General features: G+C 36.7%; 2 protein-coding genes and 1 pseudogene across 2 annotated transcripts; 2 read left to right on the plus strand and 1 right to left on the minus strand.

The window, feature by feature from the left end:
* Nucleotides 1-1,369: 1,369 nt before the first annotated feature.
* On the plus strand, nucleotides 1,370-8,428 carry LOC120194141 (protein MRG1-like). Its single transcript, XM_039196531.1, has 6 exons — nucleotides 1,370-1,389; nucleotides 6,264-6,368; nucleotides 6,484-6,563; nucleotides 7,183-7,352; nucleotides 7,895-7,979; nucleotides 8,177-8,428. The coding sequence occupies exons 1-6, from the start codon at nucleotides 1,378-1,380 to the stop codon at nucleotides 8,265-8,267; spliced, it is 543 nt and encodes a 180-aa protein (XP_039052462.1). The 5' UTR covers nucleotides 1,370-1,377; the 3' UTR covers nucleotides 8,268-8,428.
* A 3,668-nt stretch (nucleotides 8,429-12,096) lies between these two features.
* Nucleotides 12,097-13,241, minus strand: LOC120193891 (transcription factor MYB73-like). Its single transcript, XM_039196314.1, has one exon. It carries the CDS (start codon nucleotides 13,112-13,114, stop codon nucleotides 12,239-12,241), a length of 876 nt encoding a protein of 291 aa, XP_039052245.1. The 5' UTR covers nucleotides 13,115-13,241; the 3' UTR covers nucleotides 12,097-12,238.
* Nucleotides 13,242-15,073: 1,832 nt separating this feature from the next.
* Nucleotides 15,074-17,121, plus strand: LOC120194510 (annotated as a pseudogene).
* Nucleotides 17,122-18,344: the final 1,223 nt, after the last annotated feature.

Consider the following 18,344-nt stretch of genomic DNA (forward strand, 5'->3'; position numbering starts at 1 on the left):
TTTGGGACGTTTACTGTTTATGAAGGTCTAGAACTTGCTTGGTACAATGGTTTGATAAAATCACGATCCAAACTGACAATGTCGATGTTCACAAGCTGTTATCCTCTTAAGATTCAAGCAGGCTTTTTGCCTCATTCGAGCTATTTATAGATTTTGATATTAGTATTTGTTCATAACAAAGTTTGGTTGGTTGATGTTATTCTCATCCGATGTGAGGCAAACGAAGCTGCTGACAGACTCGCTAAGGCCTCTTCTTCCTCTTCGGATGCCCTCTTCAATTATAATGTTGCGCCGGATTACTTACAAAACACTCTCTATAGGAGAGATTATTTTATGGTCCGACTCACCACATTATCTTTAGTCTCAGTGAACGAGAGCCACAAATTTTAAAATAATTTCCAAATAACTGCTTGTTCTTTATTTACACGTAGGATTTAGGTAAAGATCCACCTTAAAAAAATAGAATGAAAAAATATTAATGGTTGAGGTCACGAATGATGTGGTAGGCCTGGACCATCTAATAATTTTTCCTCTCTATAAATGTCCATGGTCCCCCATGGCCGAATAACTTTTTCTTGATGTAATGGCCATGGTCCCATGACCAAATAGTTTCTTCTTGATGCAATGGCTTATGCCTTCTTTTCATTAAAAAAGTTACAAGTGGCATATTCATTTTTTTTATCATATCACATTTTAACTATTTTATGGTGTATGTCATACTATTATGTTATTATAAAAGAAATATCAAAATAAACCTCATTTCGTATCTCGTGTTTTGTGTTGATATTTGTCATAATTTTTTAACCTAATATATATTCATATAATCTTTAATAAATTGTTTTATATAGATTTTGATATCAGTATTTGTTTATATTATGTCAATTTTTTTCATATTTATTCTCTTGTTTTAATTATTAAATGTTGAGTTTAAAATATTAACAAATTCAATAGTGAAGAGAATGTTTCATACAAGTCCAAACCCACTTCAATTTAGTTTTGTTATGGTTTCTAACCATTAAAGCAAACCTTCCTTTTTCAGTAAACACAGGATAAACGTGCTTAATTATCACAATTTAGACTGATGCTTTGGCTTTTGAAAATCTAGTTTCCAGTTATGATATTGCTTCAACAATGGCGGAATGCTTGACCACATGAACTTTCAAATACCAATACTGCACTACTGTGAGAAAGACAGTTTAACACTAACATGAAGCAGTAATAGATAACCTAACTTTGAAGATTTAACCTACAACATGAATTCACTTGTCTGAATTCTGTAATTTTCAAGTTCTCATGGTCAACCGGGTGGTTAGTTGTTGTTAGCCATATGCTAACTGCTCTTACTTGTAGGGTTCATGACTCAGACTGAGTTCAATTATGATCTTCCGAGTTTCAATTGATCGCTGAGAAGTAAGCATCCAGTTGGCTGGGAGTCTATATGCCCGTCCTTATTGACTCTGCTTCGTCATTTCTAAAATTTTGCGACAGAAACAGAGACAAGAGCGACCTTGTCCATGCCAAATAAATTTGAATTCGTATTATGTCAGCTTGCATCACCAAAAACATTCGTGCTGAGTTCCGATTAGAAAGTTCCGGTACGTGAATTATGACATGGATTCCACTGTTGATTTTCAATTCATTTTTTTAACGGGCTGGGGATAATTCAGTAATTCTGGAAAAGCCATTGGCAGAATGAAAGAAAGGAAAAAAGTCTTGTTTTACTACTAATTTTGATTTTGATTCAAACACATGCATTTTCCAGGCAAGTGTGATGATGACAGGTGACATAAGTAGCAACGATATCAAACTTCCTATTCATTAACTTTTTTGTAATTTTGATTGGCTTATGACCTCATTCCTCGCTTAATCAAAAGGTAGGTTGGTGGCTAGTTATCCCCTTGAAATCTGTCACGTGTCCTAAATGGGCCACGCCCCTTGTTTTAGTTCGGTCAAACTAAGATCTGAAGCTCTGACGAACGAACTGATATCAGCTTACAAGCTACTGTTTTGACGCTGCATGGATGGATTAGTATATATAGGCATCTGCATGCAACTCTTTTGTTTCAAGCAAATTACACAGAATTTGGCAATCAGCGACCATTTTTTTACCTCTCTTAGCTACTAAAACAAATTCCAAGCCTACCCAACCTATCAAATCATCACAAGTTCTTAATGGCCAGGTCTTTCACCTTTGTTTCCCTTCTTCTTGCTTCATTTATTTTCTCCTCCGGGGCTCGTCCTCTCAATGATGCAGTGCCTGGCTCAGGCAGCTCTATGTCCAAAGGGAAGGTTTTGTTGGATGATTTGAACCTTGCCATTGAAGGAATCAAGACCGGTGGTCCAAGTTCCAGTGGAAAAGGCCATGCATTCGTTGACTCTGTCACCAACTCAGGCCCAACTTCCAGAGGACATGGTAATGCATTCGTTGATGTGGTCACCAACTCGGGTCCAAGCTCCGGCGGAAAAGGCCATGCATTCGTTGATGCTTTCACCAACTCAGGTCCAAGTTCCGGTGGAAAAGGCCATGCATTCGTTGATGCTGTCACCAACTCAGGTCCAAGTTCCGGTGGAAAAGGCCATGCATTCGTTGATGCTGTCAACAACTCGGTTTCCAGTTCCAGAGGACAAGGCCATGCACTCGTTGTTGCAGTCACCAACTCGGGTCCAAGCTCCGGAGGACAAGGTAATGCATTCGTTGATGCTGTCACCAACTCAGGTCCAAGTTCCGGCGGAAAAGGCCATGCATTCGTTGACGCTGTCACCAACTCGGGTCCAAGCTCCGGAAGACAAGGTAATGCATTCGTTGATGCTGTCACCAATTCAGGTCCAAGCTCCGGAGGACAAGGTAATGCATTCGTTGACGCCGTCACCAAATCAGGTCCAAGTTCCAGTGGCGGTGGACATTAAGCTTAGCGTCTTATGAATAGCGGGATAGCCTACAATCGGTCTAACATCTTAGAGCTTTTCTACTATAACAAAATCTTAAGTACTTGTTGTTCTTTAATTATTCTGTTCAATTTTATAGCTATTAATGCTGCTGTGGTAATTCATTTTGAGAGTTTAGGTATGATAATTATTGTTAAATCAAGTATTAGTTTTTTCATGAAATAAACCTTTACCTTTTTATTATGCTATGTACTCTATTTTGCCTTGTGCAATGCATGACATCTTCCAATTGAATCTTTCATGTGGAAACTTGCATGAAAACTTTGCAAATTATATGGGACCAAGCTTGAACTGTGCACAGATAACCCTTTATTGTCATTCGGGAATTGTCCATCAATATACGGCTGCAATTGCATTTACCTTAATCAGGGGCGAACACCAAATTTTATATTACGAGTAAATTTATAAATTTTTAAGTGAGTGAAAACAGATATTTAATACAATATACAAAGAAAATATCTAAAATATATAAGAATTTGAAAATTTTAGAGGGGACGACCACCCACCGTCCCCGGTCCATCCTTGCTTAATGAATCAATCGGCATAAAATGTTTTTTTTTAAATGGGGTACTTTGTATTGAACGGATATTACAAAGTAAACTACCTAAGGATCTCATTAAAAAAACCTCTCTATACCTATTTAGAGGAAAAAGAGTGAACCTTGAGGTAGTACAAGGATACATTCAATAACAATCAATACAACATACACAAGCACTAAAAACACGGGCATCAAATGGTAAATAATCAAACCACATTACCCCTACCCCAGCCCATACACGCTACTAAGACCTGCATACAAGGATAGTAACAAAACATTCCAAAGCAATACCATAGCACCTAACAGAACAAAATCCGATTCTGCATAAGCCAAACTTTACATATGACAACCAGGGAACTCAGACCACACTACTACCTAAACTTCAAATGATCACGAAAGATTCCGGGCTCCTAACAAAGTCTTGCACATAGGAAATTAACGACGACCATAGGAGACTCGCCCATATCCTCACCTGAATTAAAACTTTAGTAAAAATTTCCTCCACTGAGAACACAATTCCGGAATCTGATTTTATTTCTACATCGGCAAATAACCCAAATCAGTCCAAAGAAACCCAGTTTCCACAGAAACCGAAATTTTTTCCTGACTCGTTGAGTGAACCAAACCTCTAATAACTGTTTTACATTCCAAGGGATCACTAAATTCACTTTCCACACTCTACACCATCGTTACCATACTTTCCAAACAACCCCACATATACATAGAACATGATTTATAAAATGTTTTTTTTTTCAATACTTCTCAAAGGAATTGATTAATGAAGCCACTATAACACCTCTATTCAAAATGGACATATTATTGAATATGCGTTAGGGGATGCTACTTTTTAACAACAGAATAAATTTCGGACACGAGAAAACTTATGTCTAATCAATTAAAACTAATATGTATACCAATCAAACATTCAGGGGCTTATTAGTGGACGAGGAGCATGTATTAGTTGAAATTTGGTTTGCATTCTAGTATATGATTGGGTTGAAGCTTACATGTTGAAGGGGAGACGATTTATGACCATGGATGTTATGATCAATTGTAGCTGGTTTTGGAGGAAATTGCAGACACAGAGGTCGTTGGTTGCCAAGTTCATCAATCCTGTGACGGGTTAATGGACTCGAGGTGCCAAGTTTTTTGTTAAGTATGACAAGAGATAAGGGAAGGTTCTGAAAGGCTGAGTTGGCCGATATCACTACAATATCCTTTGCACATTCCAAAATATTCGTTGGTTGTCTAGTTTGCTCTTCATGACAGAGTTCTAACAAAGGACAGATTGGTCTGGTGGTGACTTGGTATTCGGGATGATAGGTGCCCAATTGGTCGAGACGAGGGATCACCTATTTTTTCAGAGACTATGTGTGAAGTTAGCAGCAAACTTTGTTTTGGACAATTACATCACATTTATTAAAAAACAAAGGTAAAAATTCTTTTGGGTCTTTAAAGCCCATACTTAGAATTGGGACAACGAACTATGTGTAACTTCAATGTGCCACGTGGCTTTATATGAATGGCCTACAAGTTACGAAAAGCTAGTAAAAATGTCTTTAGAAGAAAATAGACTGGGTTCTAATGAATTTACTACTATGCCATATCCCTTACCGGCCTTATATATTCCACAGCGAAATCCGATCATGAGGAAAACAAGATTTCGCTAACCGATAAAATAAAACCCCATAACTGAAACCCGCGAACCGAAATCCCTTCCCGCTACCTAATGGGAAGTTCAAACATCTCCTGGACCGATGACGATTCCGCCACCGAATCTGACGATACCGCCACCAAGACCGACTCCGCAACCGAAACTGATGAGGAATTCCGTAACCGATACGATACCTGTCTTTTCAGAGAAGACGAGAAAGTCCTCGTATACCATTGTTGCTTCTTATAATTGGCTAAAGTAACTAAATAAAAGGAAGATCTTAAGCTCTTTTCTTCCCATTCTCCTTTAAAACCACTTCTCTCATCGTTTTACTTGCCAGGTTTTAAAATTCGAGAAAAGGAGTAACGGCTGGCATTATTTCGTTCATTATCTTGAAAAATTCCATTTAATCTCTCTTCTCTTTTTTTTTTTTCACCTAAAATTGATTGAAACTTGATTCTTTATTTATTAATTTGTTTCTCTGTTTCATAGGGGTGGAAAAAGAAGTAACTTCTCTTTGAAATTATATGTACATTTTGAAGAAAAAAAATTGGATTGTTGATGCCATGTTTGGTTTTCACAGCTGGGATGAATGGGTAGGTGTGGATAGGTTAATGAAATTTACAAAAGAGAATCTGCAAAAACAGGTAGCACTTAACATTCAAGAAACTGAAGGAAGAAAAGAAGGGTGAATTTCGAACTTCAAGGAGAGGAAGAGCTCGTGTGTATCTGAGGAATCCCAAAGGTTGATTTTGGTGTTTTATTGTTTGTAAAAAATATGAAAAGGACTATTTTGTTACACTCTTTTTTGGGGTTCAAGAATTAAGATATGTTTATCTTTGCAGGTAGTAGGGGCAGAAAGCAAAAGAAAGATGCTATTTGCAAGATATTCCCATGGTTTTGGATATCATTGCCTTCGCATTTTCAATGCTTCTTCAATTGGTTCATTTGGTTAGAAATTTAGTTTATTGGAATTCATTGTGAAAATATATTTCTAGTAAATCAGCTAAAGACATCCTTGGTTTAAAAGCAAAGAGTATGGATTTTGAACTTCTGTTATGTGGATTTCATGTTCAATTTAGTCTAATTGATTGCTTAACTGTTCTCAACTGTTAGGATAAGGAGTCTGTACCTTCAGATAGTTCAGAAAAGCTTGTGAACATCCAAATTCCACTCACTCTGAAGAAGCAACTAATTAACGATTGTGAATTTATTACTCATTTGGGAAAGGTCAGTATATCCTCAGATTTGAATTTGAATGCAGTATTCCATTTGTTTCATTTTAAGACTTCCCTGTCAAATGTCAATATAGATGGTCAGAATTGATTGTCATCTTATTTTACAGCTTATTGTACTTCCATGTACACCAAATGTGGAAGACATATTGAAGATGTATCTTGATTATCGACATAAGAAGGATAACATGTAAGTTGTCCCCTCCCTTTTTGTCTCATTGTTATTCTATAACCTGCAACATTCATCTCATATGAGCATGGCCAGCTCCTGTAGCGGTCAGCTAGATGGAGAACCTGCTTTGTTTAACTCCTTGGCACTACATATTGTCAAACAACTGTTAGTGACCTGATGGATCGAAAGACCTCCATGACTTAAAATGTACCTTGAATTGCTGAAGCTGTGAAAGGTGCAAGGAAAGCAACGGATCAGGATTATTGGCACAATTTTTTGCATTTATGCATAGTTTATACTAGGTTTGCTAGTTTTTAGCTTGTAATGGAAGAACAATAATTGCAGAAGTATCCACTTGGAAGGTAGGAAAGGAATTGAAATGAGAAAATAAAAAGGTGGTTTTAAGGTTTGGTATTTGGAATGAGCTATCTTCTGATTTTAGGTTCTTTAATTCTGCCTCTCAAAATTATTGATCCATTAGGTGCCTTTCAGTTGTAAGTGAAGTGCTTGAATCTTCAATCCTAATTAATGCCTTCGAAGTTTTATAGATAATTGTTTTACCAACCTTCCATTTCTATATTCTTGGCTTGATATGTGTAGTTTTCTAATAGTTGGCATGAAAATGTAATACATGTAGGGTATTTGATTCAGTTAGAGAAATTTTTAAAGGGATACGTGCTTACTTCAACAAAGCATTAGCTGTGATACTTTTGTACAAAAGTGAGCGTAAGCAATATCGGAATACTATTACAGAGGATATCTGTCCATCCATACTATATGGGGCCGAACATCTATTGCGTCTATTTGGTATGTGTATCCCATATGCTCTGTAATTGTTACATATAGGGAGGAATTTTACTTGCTAATCGAGATCTTTCCTTACTCTGATAATCCTTTTGTAGTTTGAGTTGAAGCTTAGAAAGCAACCAGGACAGTTCTTCCGGAGTCTTAACAATTTTCAGATGACATTTGAGAATGTACTAAATTCTATCAAAATTTTCAGGATTGAATGCATCATTTTTTTGATAAGCTGTTAATACATAAAATTCTTACATAACATCAACCACTAATAGTTCCATTCAAGCAAACTATCCACTAGTCATAGCACAATATAGTATTACACACTGTTATCTAATAACGAAACTAGCCTTTAACGAACCGTTCTGGGTTTATCCTGTAATCTTTTGCTATGTCTAGACGTGGCATGCATGTGTGTTGCAATTATTACAGCTTCTTCCTGGTATTTCATTGAATGTTTGATTAATGCTGCTCCCAAGATTAATGAATTTTCCTTGCAATGAATTTTATATCGTGAAGTTCATTCTGAATTTACTTTCTTTTGTTCACAGTGAAGTTGCCCGAGTTATTGATGCGTGCAGACATTGAACAGGAGACATTATTGGAGTTGCAGAAAAAATTAGTCGACTTTCTCAAGTGCGAACTCACATTATATTTTTGTTTTGATGGTCATTTAACTCTTCAGACAACTCAAATTCCACTACCCATCTCCTTGGACCTCCCAACCCCATCCCACCACCTCACAATTATGCCTTTTTAAGGCACATGATATTTCATTATCATCAATCTCTGCTGAGTGCTGATGCATGAAGATGTATGTCTTCTCATTGCAGGTTCTTGCAGAAGAATCAGAATACCTTATTTCTCTCGAGATACTATGGTGCAGGAGATGTTGAAACAAGCTCCAATAAACATGAAAACTGATGCAGAAACTTCTTCCAAACCATTTGTACATACACCAATGAGTGGTTGGAAGTTTCTTCTACCTTCCATCAATGCTTTTCCTTAGGCTTCAGAAAAAAGGTTACCGAAACATGAGAGGGGCTTGTCTGTCACTGAATTTGCCTTTCTAGGAACAGATTGTATCTATATATTTGTAGGATAAGCTCCGTCAGGAGCTTTGTGCTTGTCGTTGTTGGTTGGCTAGTATTTCCCTTTTGGATTCCAGCTTCTGAGTACATTGAGCAAAACATAGTCTAATCCCACATTCCACGCGGCCTTACCAACTGCACTACGCCCACAAATTGGGGTTGGACCCCATCTTATATTCTCAACGCAGCTCCTTTCTTTTCAGCCTTTGTATTTATTTATTTATAGAATATTTTTAAATAGGGATTTATGTTTAGGAATAGAGAATTTAATATTGTTGTGTGTGTGTGATGGGGAGTAACTAATGTTCAGATTGGAAAAGGGCTTTGGTAAAATAGTCCCAAAAGCTTTAGAAACCCTTTGGTTTATAGATATATAAGTTTAGCAACTTGGTTATAAGAATTACCTAAACTAAAGAGTGATTTTTTAAAGGCTTAATAAAAAATAAGTGTTCAAATCATGTCTCGAAAAATATTTTATTGTCTAAAGAATTTTTTTTTTATTAAAAATAGGTGTTTAACAATTTATCAGTTATATTTTTAAGTATCTATTACTATATTTTTTTAATTTTAGATTTTTTATAAATAAAAATATCATTTTTTAAAAGAAAAAAATTAAAAAACTTAATTTCCTTATAAACCACCCCCAAATTTTGTATTGAAATTATAAAAAGAACTCTAAAAAGTTAAAATCTCTTATTTCAATCCTATTACCAATTGTCGCTGGTCATCTTTGTCTATCATCGTCATCGTGAACAGTAACCCTCCTGTCGCCGTCCACCCATTGATCATGTGTGAAGTACTGCAATATTCCGTTAATCTTTGTTCTCGGATTTTCATGACTATCAACCAATCTTTATTCTCTCCATGGCTTTACATTGCATGTGTTTTATAACTAAAAAGCTGCTGGATTTATCTAATTACAATTTTTCTTCTTCTTAATTTTCCTCGTGTCTCCATCCAGTGAGAAGTTTATTCATTCACATCTTATCTATTCTGAGTTACTCAGATGAATCTCAGATTAAGTTTTCATTGGACCTTCCCATTCGCTGTCTTGGTTTTTTCCTCACATAACTCATGGCCAGGCCAATTATCTTACTCTTAGTATCATTGATTCGACTCTACTCATTTTCTTCTTCCTCCAATGATCATCTACTTGAAGGGTCATCAATTCATTGACAGTGGATACCGAAGGAGATGTTTTAAATTCACCAGATGGAAATTTCAGCGTCGGGTTTCACCCCGTTGGCCCCAACGCTTACTTCTTTTCCATTTCGCCGAACAAACCATGTTGCAGAGACAATTGCACCGTCGTCTGGATGGCAAACAGTGATTACCCCATCAATGGTAGACACTCGAAGCTTTCGTTAACCAAACACGGTAATCTTATTTTTCCCTATGGTGGACGTACCAGTGTTTGGACCACCGATACAGTGTTTTATATGTCACCTGCACATTTAAAACACCGGCAATCTGATCCTGCATGATTCGAAGGGCACAACACTTTGGCAAAGCTTTGATTCACCCACAGATACTTCGCCTCCGCTCCAACAACTCAAAACGCACGCCAAGCTTGTCTCGTCAAGAAGCCGAAACAATTAGTCTTCGGGTTTGATTTTAATCTTTACTTCGATTCTGATAACGTTCTTATTCTATCATATAAAGGTCCTGAGGTTTCCAGTATTTATTGGCCAAGCCCCTGCCTTTTGGGATGGGAAGTTGGAAGATCCACCGCCAACAATAGCAGAATTGCAGAACTGAATGAGTTGGGCAAATTTAGTTCAACTGATATCAGGAATTCAAAAATATCAAAGTTAAGAGGAACCAGAGGTTACATGGAAGATGTGAATGGAACATAGAGTATTTAACGTCTATTGTCAAATAATAAATAAAAAATTATAAATTTTAATCCAGATAGTCTTCTTCGTTAAATACATGCAGTGATATTTGTAAAGGAAAAATATAATTTCCCAGGTTTAAATTATATATATATTATATTTTTCAAGAGTAGCACAGCAATAAGATATTAATTTATTAATCGTAAACTTTTGAACTTCGTGAAATCAATACAATTTGTTGGAGAATGAAGAAGTTTTCCTCGAATTAGACTTTGATGCGTTGAGGATCAGGATCTGACCTCAATAATTTAGGTTTGCAATGAATTATTTATTCTTCTTTAAATTACAAGCAACAACTATTTTAAATTAAATTCTGTTTTTTTATTCAAATACCGCCAAGACAGTGGAAGTGGCCAGTTTGTTATACTAATTTGATTTGATATAAACCCAGGAACTGGACAGCTTGAATACATTTCCTAAGCCGCCTATGAGTAAATGCACCCAGATGTTCTTGTCCCCAAACTCAATTTATTAGAATACTGCAAATCTCACGACTTCGCAAACAGCTCTCAATTGCCAAGGACTGCTGACTGATATAACAGAAACATGGATGGGAATGATTGTAGACCCAACATTGGAGGGGAAATTCAACGAGGCTGAAATGTCAGTCTTGGTTAAAGTGGCACTCCAATGTGTGCAGGAAGACAAAGATGCAAGACCAACCATGGGTGAAGTAGTTCAGATTCTGCTTCACCTTGTGGAAAAACAATGAGTAAGGAAGCATTTGAGTTATATTCTTCAATGGTCAAAGTCGTAAATGATCAACTGCTTACTGTTGGAAAAGAAAAAAGCATCAACTTATAGGTAGCCGCTTGACCATTCTACAATAGTCAAAATCCGTAAATGATTTGTTTTAACTTGAGAATTATTGACCATTCTTCAATGGTCAAAGTTGTACATTATTAACTATAACTTCAGATATATATTTTATGGAATCACATTTAACAAATGTTATCTCAATCAACTGTTATTGAGCAGAAAGAACGTCCGATCTTGCTTAAGAAATTTAATACTTCATCCATTAAATTAACTGATTGTTGGTAATTTATTTGCTATTATTAATCTTAGCATGTACTTGCAACTTACATACTTTTATGGGATTCAGGCGCAAGTAAAGTGCTATTGAAAATCCTGAAGAAACATCGTTCTTGGAGACTTATGAAGCAGTAGATTCAATGTATGGTCAATCAAGTACATCTTCATTTTAGTAAAATTGAGATGCAAAGAGAAACTCGGAATCGAAATAGCAGCAGTTTGACTTAAAGTCCAAGTGAAGTGAAGAAAAGAGTATTATCTTGGAAATGGTAACAGGGAGGACCCCAACCATAGGTTTCCCTGCCATGGGCAACGATTATGACACAAATAAAGTGGAAATATCTACTAGAGATGCCTCTAAGTTTTTTTTTTAATAATTTTATGCTGCAATATGATTTTGTCACATGCCTAAAATCTTAAAAGCACCGCTTAGGCTAACTGCCAAACAGAAACACACCACTAAAATTCATTTTCAGTTTCACTTTATGACAAAACACCATACATCATACAAAAATGGTTTGTGGTGTGTCCTAACCGTCCACCGATTATTAACTTTTGCATACTTTTTCAAAAATTTTAGTATCTTTGATTGAGGAACGGGAAATATAATATCAGCAAAAGCAGTTGTTTTGGAAATTTAGAGGATATTTTCTATATTTTTTTTTCGAAATTCAACTTTTTGAAGGTTTTTTTCCCCTAACAGTCTTCTCTTTACGCTACGACAGAAACAACTAAACCGACATTGAAAGGGACTAAAACAAAAGAACTGAAGGAAAAAGAAGACGTTTTTATTTTTATTCTTCTGAGGATTCTTCTTGTCGTCTACTCGAGCTTGCTAATGCCAATACGCTTAGCAACAGCATTTCTGATTGCTTCAGTTTGCAAAAGAAAGACCATTTTGTTCAATCCCAGACGTATAGTTTCTCACTTCTGTTCTTATCATCTCTTGCATAACTGCCAAAAACTCAGCGCTAAAATACTGCCGCTCCATACGAAACGTTCCGTTTTGCATCTCAATTTGCTTCGACTGAACACTTGGACCCGAACCAACAGCTGGAGCAGCTGGTATTGGTACCGGAGCCTCTGTGGGGCTAGGAACAAGGTTGGATCTGGGACTGGGATCTGAGATCTCACGAGGAATGGATCCGGGCAGCGAGAGGGTGAGTAGAGTAGGTGGATTAGTTGAGGATGATGCCGTTTCCAAATGCTGACTAGAAGTGGCCCAAGAACCGGTTCTTGCTAACGGTGTGTAAACCGATGACGCAGCTGGTAAACTTGAGTCACTCACATCGGATCCCGAAGGACTATCGTGGTTCAAGTAAAGACCCGATATATTATTACCAACATCAAGACTGGCCGATCTTTTAAGCAGATGCAACGAACCATTGCGCAAATATCTGGTCACGTAATAGCATTTTCGCTTGAGCATCGAGTTCCAGTGATTCTTAATGGCGTTATCAGTACGGCCATTGAGGAGTCGTGCGATGGTGGCCCATTTGTTGCCCAATCGAGCATGAGCTCGGATTATGGTTTCATATTCTTCAGGAGTGAAGGGTCGGTGTTCAACCTCGGGGGAAAGCTGGTTGCACCATCGGAGCCTGCAGGACTTCCCAGTTCGACCCGGTATTGATTTGCTTATTAAAGACCAGTTTCTGGGGCCGTGCATCTGAACCAGCCGCAGCAAAGCCTCGTCTTCTTCTGGACTCCATGGGCCTTTGATCTTATCAACGTCTTTCCTCGTAGATGCCATTGGAATTGAAGAAAAAATTCAAAAGCTCATACAAAATATAAGAATTACAAACTTGTTTTTGAAGTGATAAGAGGGCTGATAAAAGATGGTGGAGATGGAGCCTCTCCTTTGATTAAAGAAAGGAGAGCAAAGAAGAGAAAGAGGGGGATGTATATATGGAATGGAGATAAGGATCGCTTACTGAAACGGTAGTTTTGACCAGTCACCGGGACACTCAATTTTAAAAAGAAAAATTATTAGTGAAGAGATATTTAAATTTTTATTTTATATAGTAATATTTTCAAAACAAAAATAGATGAATAATGTTTTCAATTCTGTTTGAAAAACTCAGTTCAGAATATAAAATTATTTCTTATATTATTAGATATTTCTTATTCTAAGAAATTAAATAACATTATTGTGTATTTATTTTATTTTTTAATAATAATATCATTATATTATAGTTATTTTATCAAATTTTATTAATGTTTTTAAAAAATATGTATCCAAATAATAGAATTATTAGTATTTTAAATCTATAAATAATGAAATGTTAACATTTTAAAAGTGTTCAAAATTTTAATTCCTCCCCCCCCCCCTCCAAAACATACCTTACAGGATTCTTCCAGGCATGGAACTTATTAGTATACAGCTGTCAAGTTGACACGCACCATTTCCATGTTTCTTCAAGTTACACGTATTATTGTCTTGCCCTTCCAAAAATATGAACTACGTGTTGTTCCAAACCTTACGTGCACCACTGGTGAAGTTAAATGGTTAGTAAGTTGGAAATATCTCTCGAAAACATCTGGGAATTTAAACTAACCATTTTATATACTACTAAACTTTTTTACTGTATATTTTACTCCTTGAATGCGGTTTATGTAGTATTTAAGGGTGATACAATTCATTTTTTATGAATTGTATGATTCATTAAACAAAATTATACATTAGTAGATATTTCCCCATATCATTAACTTCTGCATTCGAAGAGTATACAACTTCCGATTGTACAACGATGTCGGCTTGTACAGTTTAGTGAGATGATCTCATATCTCTTTGGTTGTCTTATTTTCCTCAATGCTTAACAATACTTCATCTGTTAATGGTAGATGAAAGTTTGTCATAACATTCTCGTCAATCTCATTCCATTTGCTGTCATCTGTGAAATCTATCGGCCTTTCACTGATAGTCGCTAGACAACCGTCTTTTCTCAAGATGACCTTCAATATCAAATTTCGTTGCCATAGCTTCTATTACGGATAGCTCCCACTATTTCACTATCATGAATAGTTCTCTGTAACCTTCAAAGAATGGGTAATACCTTCTTACTTTTTTATGTTGGGAGATCCACCTTTTGGTGACAACTACAAAGACAATAAGTAGATATTATATATTTAAATCTGGCTTTGATACCAATTGTTACGTAATACGACTATTAGATAGAACAAAATCACAACTAATAATTTGAAAAAATAAAAATGAAAATAAAAAATAGACAAATTTTACGTGGAAAACCTCTAAATAATATATGATAAAAACCACGGATAAAGGTAGAAGAATTTCACTATCGAAAAATAGGAATTACAACTTCTCTCGATCTAACAAGGAGAAAATAATGACAATTCTCTCTTAATAAAAAAAAATAACTCTAAACAAAACTCTCTAATTTCTCTAGTATTGAGAGAAAGCTAAAATGATTTGAGATGATTTTAAAACTAAATGAGTTAAGGTATTTATAGTTAAAACTTAAGAAATAATATTGTAAATATTCTAAAGTATAAAAACTAAATGATTAATTTTTTCATACCAATTTTTCAACCAAATTGCAGCAGTAAATTTTGATTTCTACTTCTGCTAAATTCGGTGCATTAATTCACCGAAAATTAGCCATTTTGTTTTTTACTTTCAACAAGCCTTTGTAAGAAAATGGAAATTCCAGTACTGCTGACAAACGTAGAATATTAGACTAAAAGACAAGCAACCATCTTTGCTTTGAAAATGGTCCTGCTTCCTGTGAAATAAATAGATTGAGAAGCAGAAAGATGAACCTCCCTTTTGCCACACTTTGCCGCAAAGCCTCTAATGCTTTCCTTCATTGTCTTGGCTCTTCTGGCTCACGCCTTACACAGCCAATGTCAAAATCTACTTCATCATAAACTAAACGTAATTATCCTGGCCGGCCAAAGCAACATGGCCGGGCGTGGCCAATGTCTCTTCGACGGGCATTCCGACATGGGACGGTGTCGTTCCTCCACAATGCCAACCTAACCCTTCAATCTTCAGGCTGAGTGCGGACCTGGCATGGGTTGGAGCCATTGAGTCAATCCATGCTGACATTGATGCCACGAAGACAGATGGGATTGGACCTGGAATGTCTTTCGCTAATGCGGTACTGACAAAGGACCCCGATTTTGGGCCGGTAGGATTGGTGCCGTGTGCCGTGGGAGGGACTAGCATAAACGAATGGCAGAAAGGGGAGTTTCTTTATGAGCAGTTGGTAAAGAGGGCTCAGATGGCGCAGCAGAGTGGAGGAGTTTACAGAGCAATGCTTTGGTATCAAGGCGAGGCTGATACAGTCAATGAAGAAGATGCTGAATTGTATGAAGGTAGGTTGAAGACATTTTTCAATGATTTACGTTCTGATCTGCACGCACCTATGCTCCCAATATTCCAGGTACCATTTGTTTGCATTGATTCTTTTCTTCATAAGTTTTGATTCATTAAAACCATAGGTAAAGATTGCATTCATAAGATTGCTTTAGAAGATTACAAGGCACGTGTAGTTTGTTAGGTTTTAAATTTGAGTTATTCCTTGTAGGACATTGAGAGGGGACAATAATAAACAAAATTGAAGTGAATTTGTATTGATAAACATACAAAGTTGGCTAAAGATTGGTAATGTTGGTTGCTAGGTGGTTCTAGCATCAGGAGAGGGACCATATATTGAGCAAGTGAGAGAAGCCCAGTTAAATGTTGGTAATGCTCAATCCCACATAGTGTTGGAAACACTATTGGGAATGGTATTTAAAGCTTGACATTCCACTTCCTTGTTGAGTGATAGAGAACAAGGAGGGCTCTCGCGCACCGTCGCCGCCGTCCGTCCCGTCTCGGCTCGGCTCGTGCTCGTGGTCGTGGTAATACACGTCTTTGACACGTCCGCGCGGATACTATCTTTTTAGAGAAAATTCTTGAGGAATTTCTCTTTGAAAGAAACAAATGGAAAATGTGAAAGATATCAACTGATATTTATAGGTTGCTGAGGACTGTTTGAATTTCAAATAATAACAGCTGAATTATTTTTTATCAGAACTGATTTACAGCTTTGTACAGAGGAGACAAGCTGTTAATATCAGGAGTTACAGGAGTTATTTGATTTAATTCCATGGGTTACATGATATAATTTCGGGAGTTATAACAGCTGAATAATGATACAATGAACCTAGACTATTTCTGAGTCAGGTTCATCTAGACGTTTCATCTGTTACAAATAAGAGGTTTAATCCTGAAATTTTATGGACGATTTTAACCCTATTTCTAGCCTATAAATAGAGAGCTATATTCAGCTTCTCAACTTACTCCAAAACATTCACAATTCACTTACAAAGTGTTTTCTAAAGTTCTCTCTATGAGTTCTCTCTGAGTGCTTTCCGATCAGAAGTGCAATACCACCAGCAGTCCACTCCGGTTTCGGGTGTACGGAATTCGGAGCGACCGTGTTAACCTCGGGGGACGGTCCGCCTACTGCAGCGATTACACACATCGAGACGAATTCGTTTCTAAGGCAGTGGTTCTTACCACGACACGGTTTACGAATCTGTTCTTCTTAATTACTGTTTATATTTTCAGTCAGTGCTAACGGTGTAGTTTTGCCGTTCATATATCCAACATTAAATATAGGCCTCCAAAATGTGAAATGCGTGGACGCTAAGGCACTAATACTGGAACCAGATAGGCTACATCTTACCACTCAGTCCCAGGTGAGACTCGGGCAGATGCATACCTTCGGTTCATCCCCAGATCTTTAACCACTAACAACGCTCCCCCCCCCCCCAATTTTTATACCTTTCTTACTCCGTTTTTAATAATTGCTCAACTTTTTACACGTCTCTGGACGTTCCTAACCTTCTGATAACATTGTCCTCCATATAACTTCCAAATATTGCCTTGTTTCCATTGCAGATATGTATTAAGCCCAAGGAGGGAGCAATTGTACACCCATTATTTTAGAAGAACTATTTAATTTAGTTTAGTGTATTGAGGAAGGATGGATAAAATAAGAAAATTCACCTACCAATTTTTTCTTTTTGAAAAAAAGTGTTAAAATTTTGGACTGTCTTTTAATTTCTAGATTCGTCATTAATTGTTTGTATGTGTTCGTAGTAACACAGGACAAGAAAAAAGAAATATTCATTTAGACTGAGAAAGAGCCTTGTGCAATTGCTGCCAGATCAATCTTGAGCTTATTATTCGATGATTAAAATGGGCCAGTTGTTTAACTTCTAACTCCAGTACTAACAGTGGTTTTCCAATGTGAATAAACTGACCATCGACGGACTAACAACCAACTTCCTGCATTAACATCGTTTTGTAATTGCACCAAACAAAGATTTTTTTTTACCAGTAAAACTTAACCCTATTAGTAGAGCTTGCTACATAGAGTTCCAAAGTGATGGAACTTTTTCTTTTTTCCATCAAATTCCATATTCTTTTCTGGTTTGTTTCATAACTGTTTGTTTGCATCTTTGGGTCTAAGAAAATTTGCTCTTCACTGAACTTATTACGAAAATTCTTAATTTATCCATTGTTCTTTTTTAGTAATAGAGGATTGTTCGTTTTTAGTGATAGAGGATATTGGGGTTGGGCTATTACGAAAATCTGTATGACATGGACTAGAAAGGATTCGGCCAGGCGCAACTATCAACATGTACGATTGCTTGGTAATGGGTATTGAACCCAACACAGCTCCTCCTGTTTGAGCTTTGTAACCCAAGCATAAGGGGCTGGCGTAAATGGATGGGCAAGAAATAACATATATTTGTTGTCTTCTACTCTCCTCTATCACCGTGCAATGCATCACACAAGAAGAATTAAATGGAGTGGTCAGAGTGTGGCATTATCTGAGCTTGGGAGTTGGCTCCCTCCCAGATGCCATCACCAACTTTCTTTCACCAATTTTGCCTGTCCTTTCACCTCCAACATAAAGAATGATATAAACCAATTCAGTGGATTCAGAATTCATGAAGCAATT

This window comes from Hibiscus syriacus, unplaced genomic scaffold, assembly GCF_006381635.1.
Source record: "Hibiscus syriacus cultivar Baekdansim isolate YM2019G1 unplaced genomic scaffold, ASM638163v2 tig00116997_pilon, whole genome shotgun sequence".
In the NCBI taxonomy this organism is placed as follows: Eukaryota; Viridiplantae; Streptophyta; class Magnoliopsida; order Malvales; family Malvaceae; genus Hibiscus; species Hibiscus syriacus.

Coding starts and splice junctions, on each gene's coding strand:
- LOC120194141 (XM_039196531.1), top strand. Junction 6,369..6,483: donor TTATTACTCATTTGGGAAAG/GTCAGTATATCC, acceptor CTTATTTTACAG/CTTATTGTACTTCCATGTAC. Junction 7,980..8,176: donor AAATTAGTCGACTTTCTCAA/GTGCGAACTCAC, acceptor TTCTCATTGCAG/GTTCTTGCAGAAGAATCAGA.
- LOC120193891 (XM_039196314.1), bottom strand. CDS start 13,114: ATGGCATCTACGAGGAAAGACGTTGATAAGATCAAAGGCCCATGGAGT.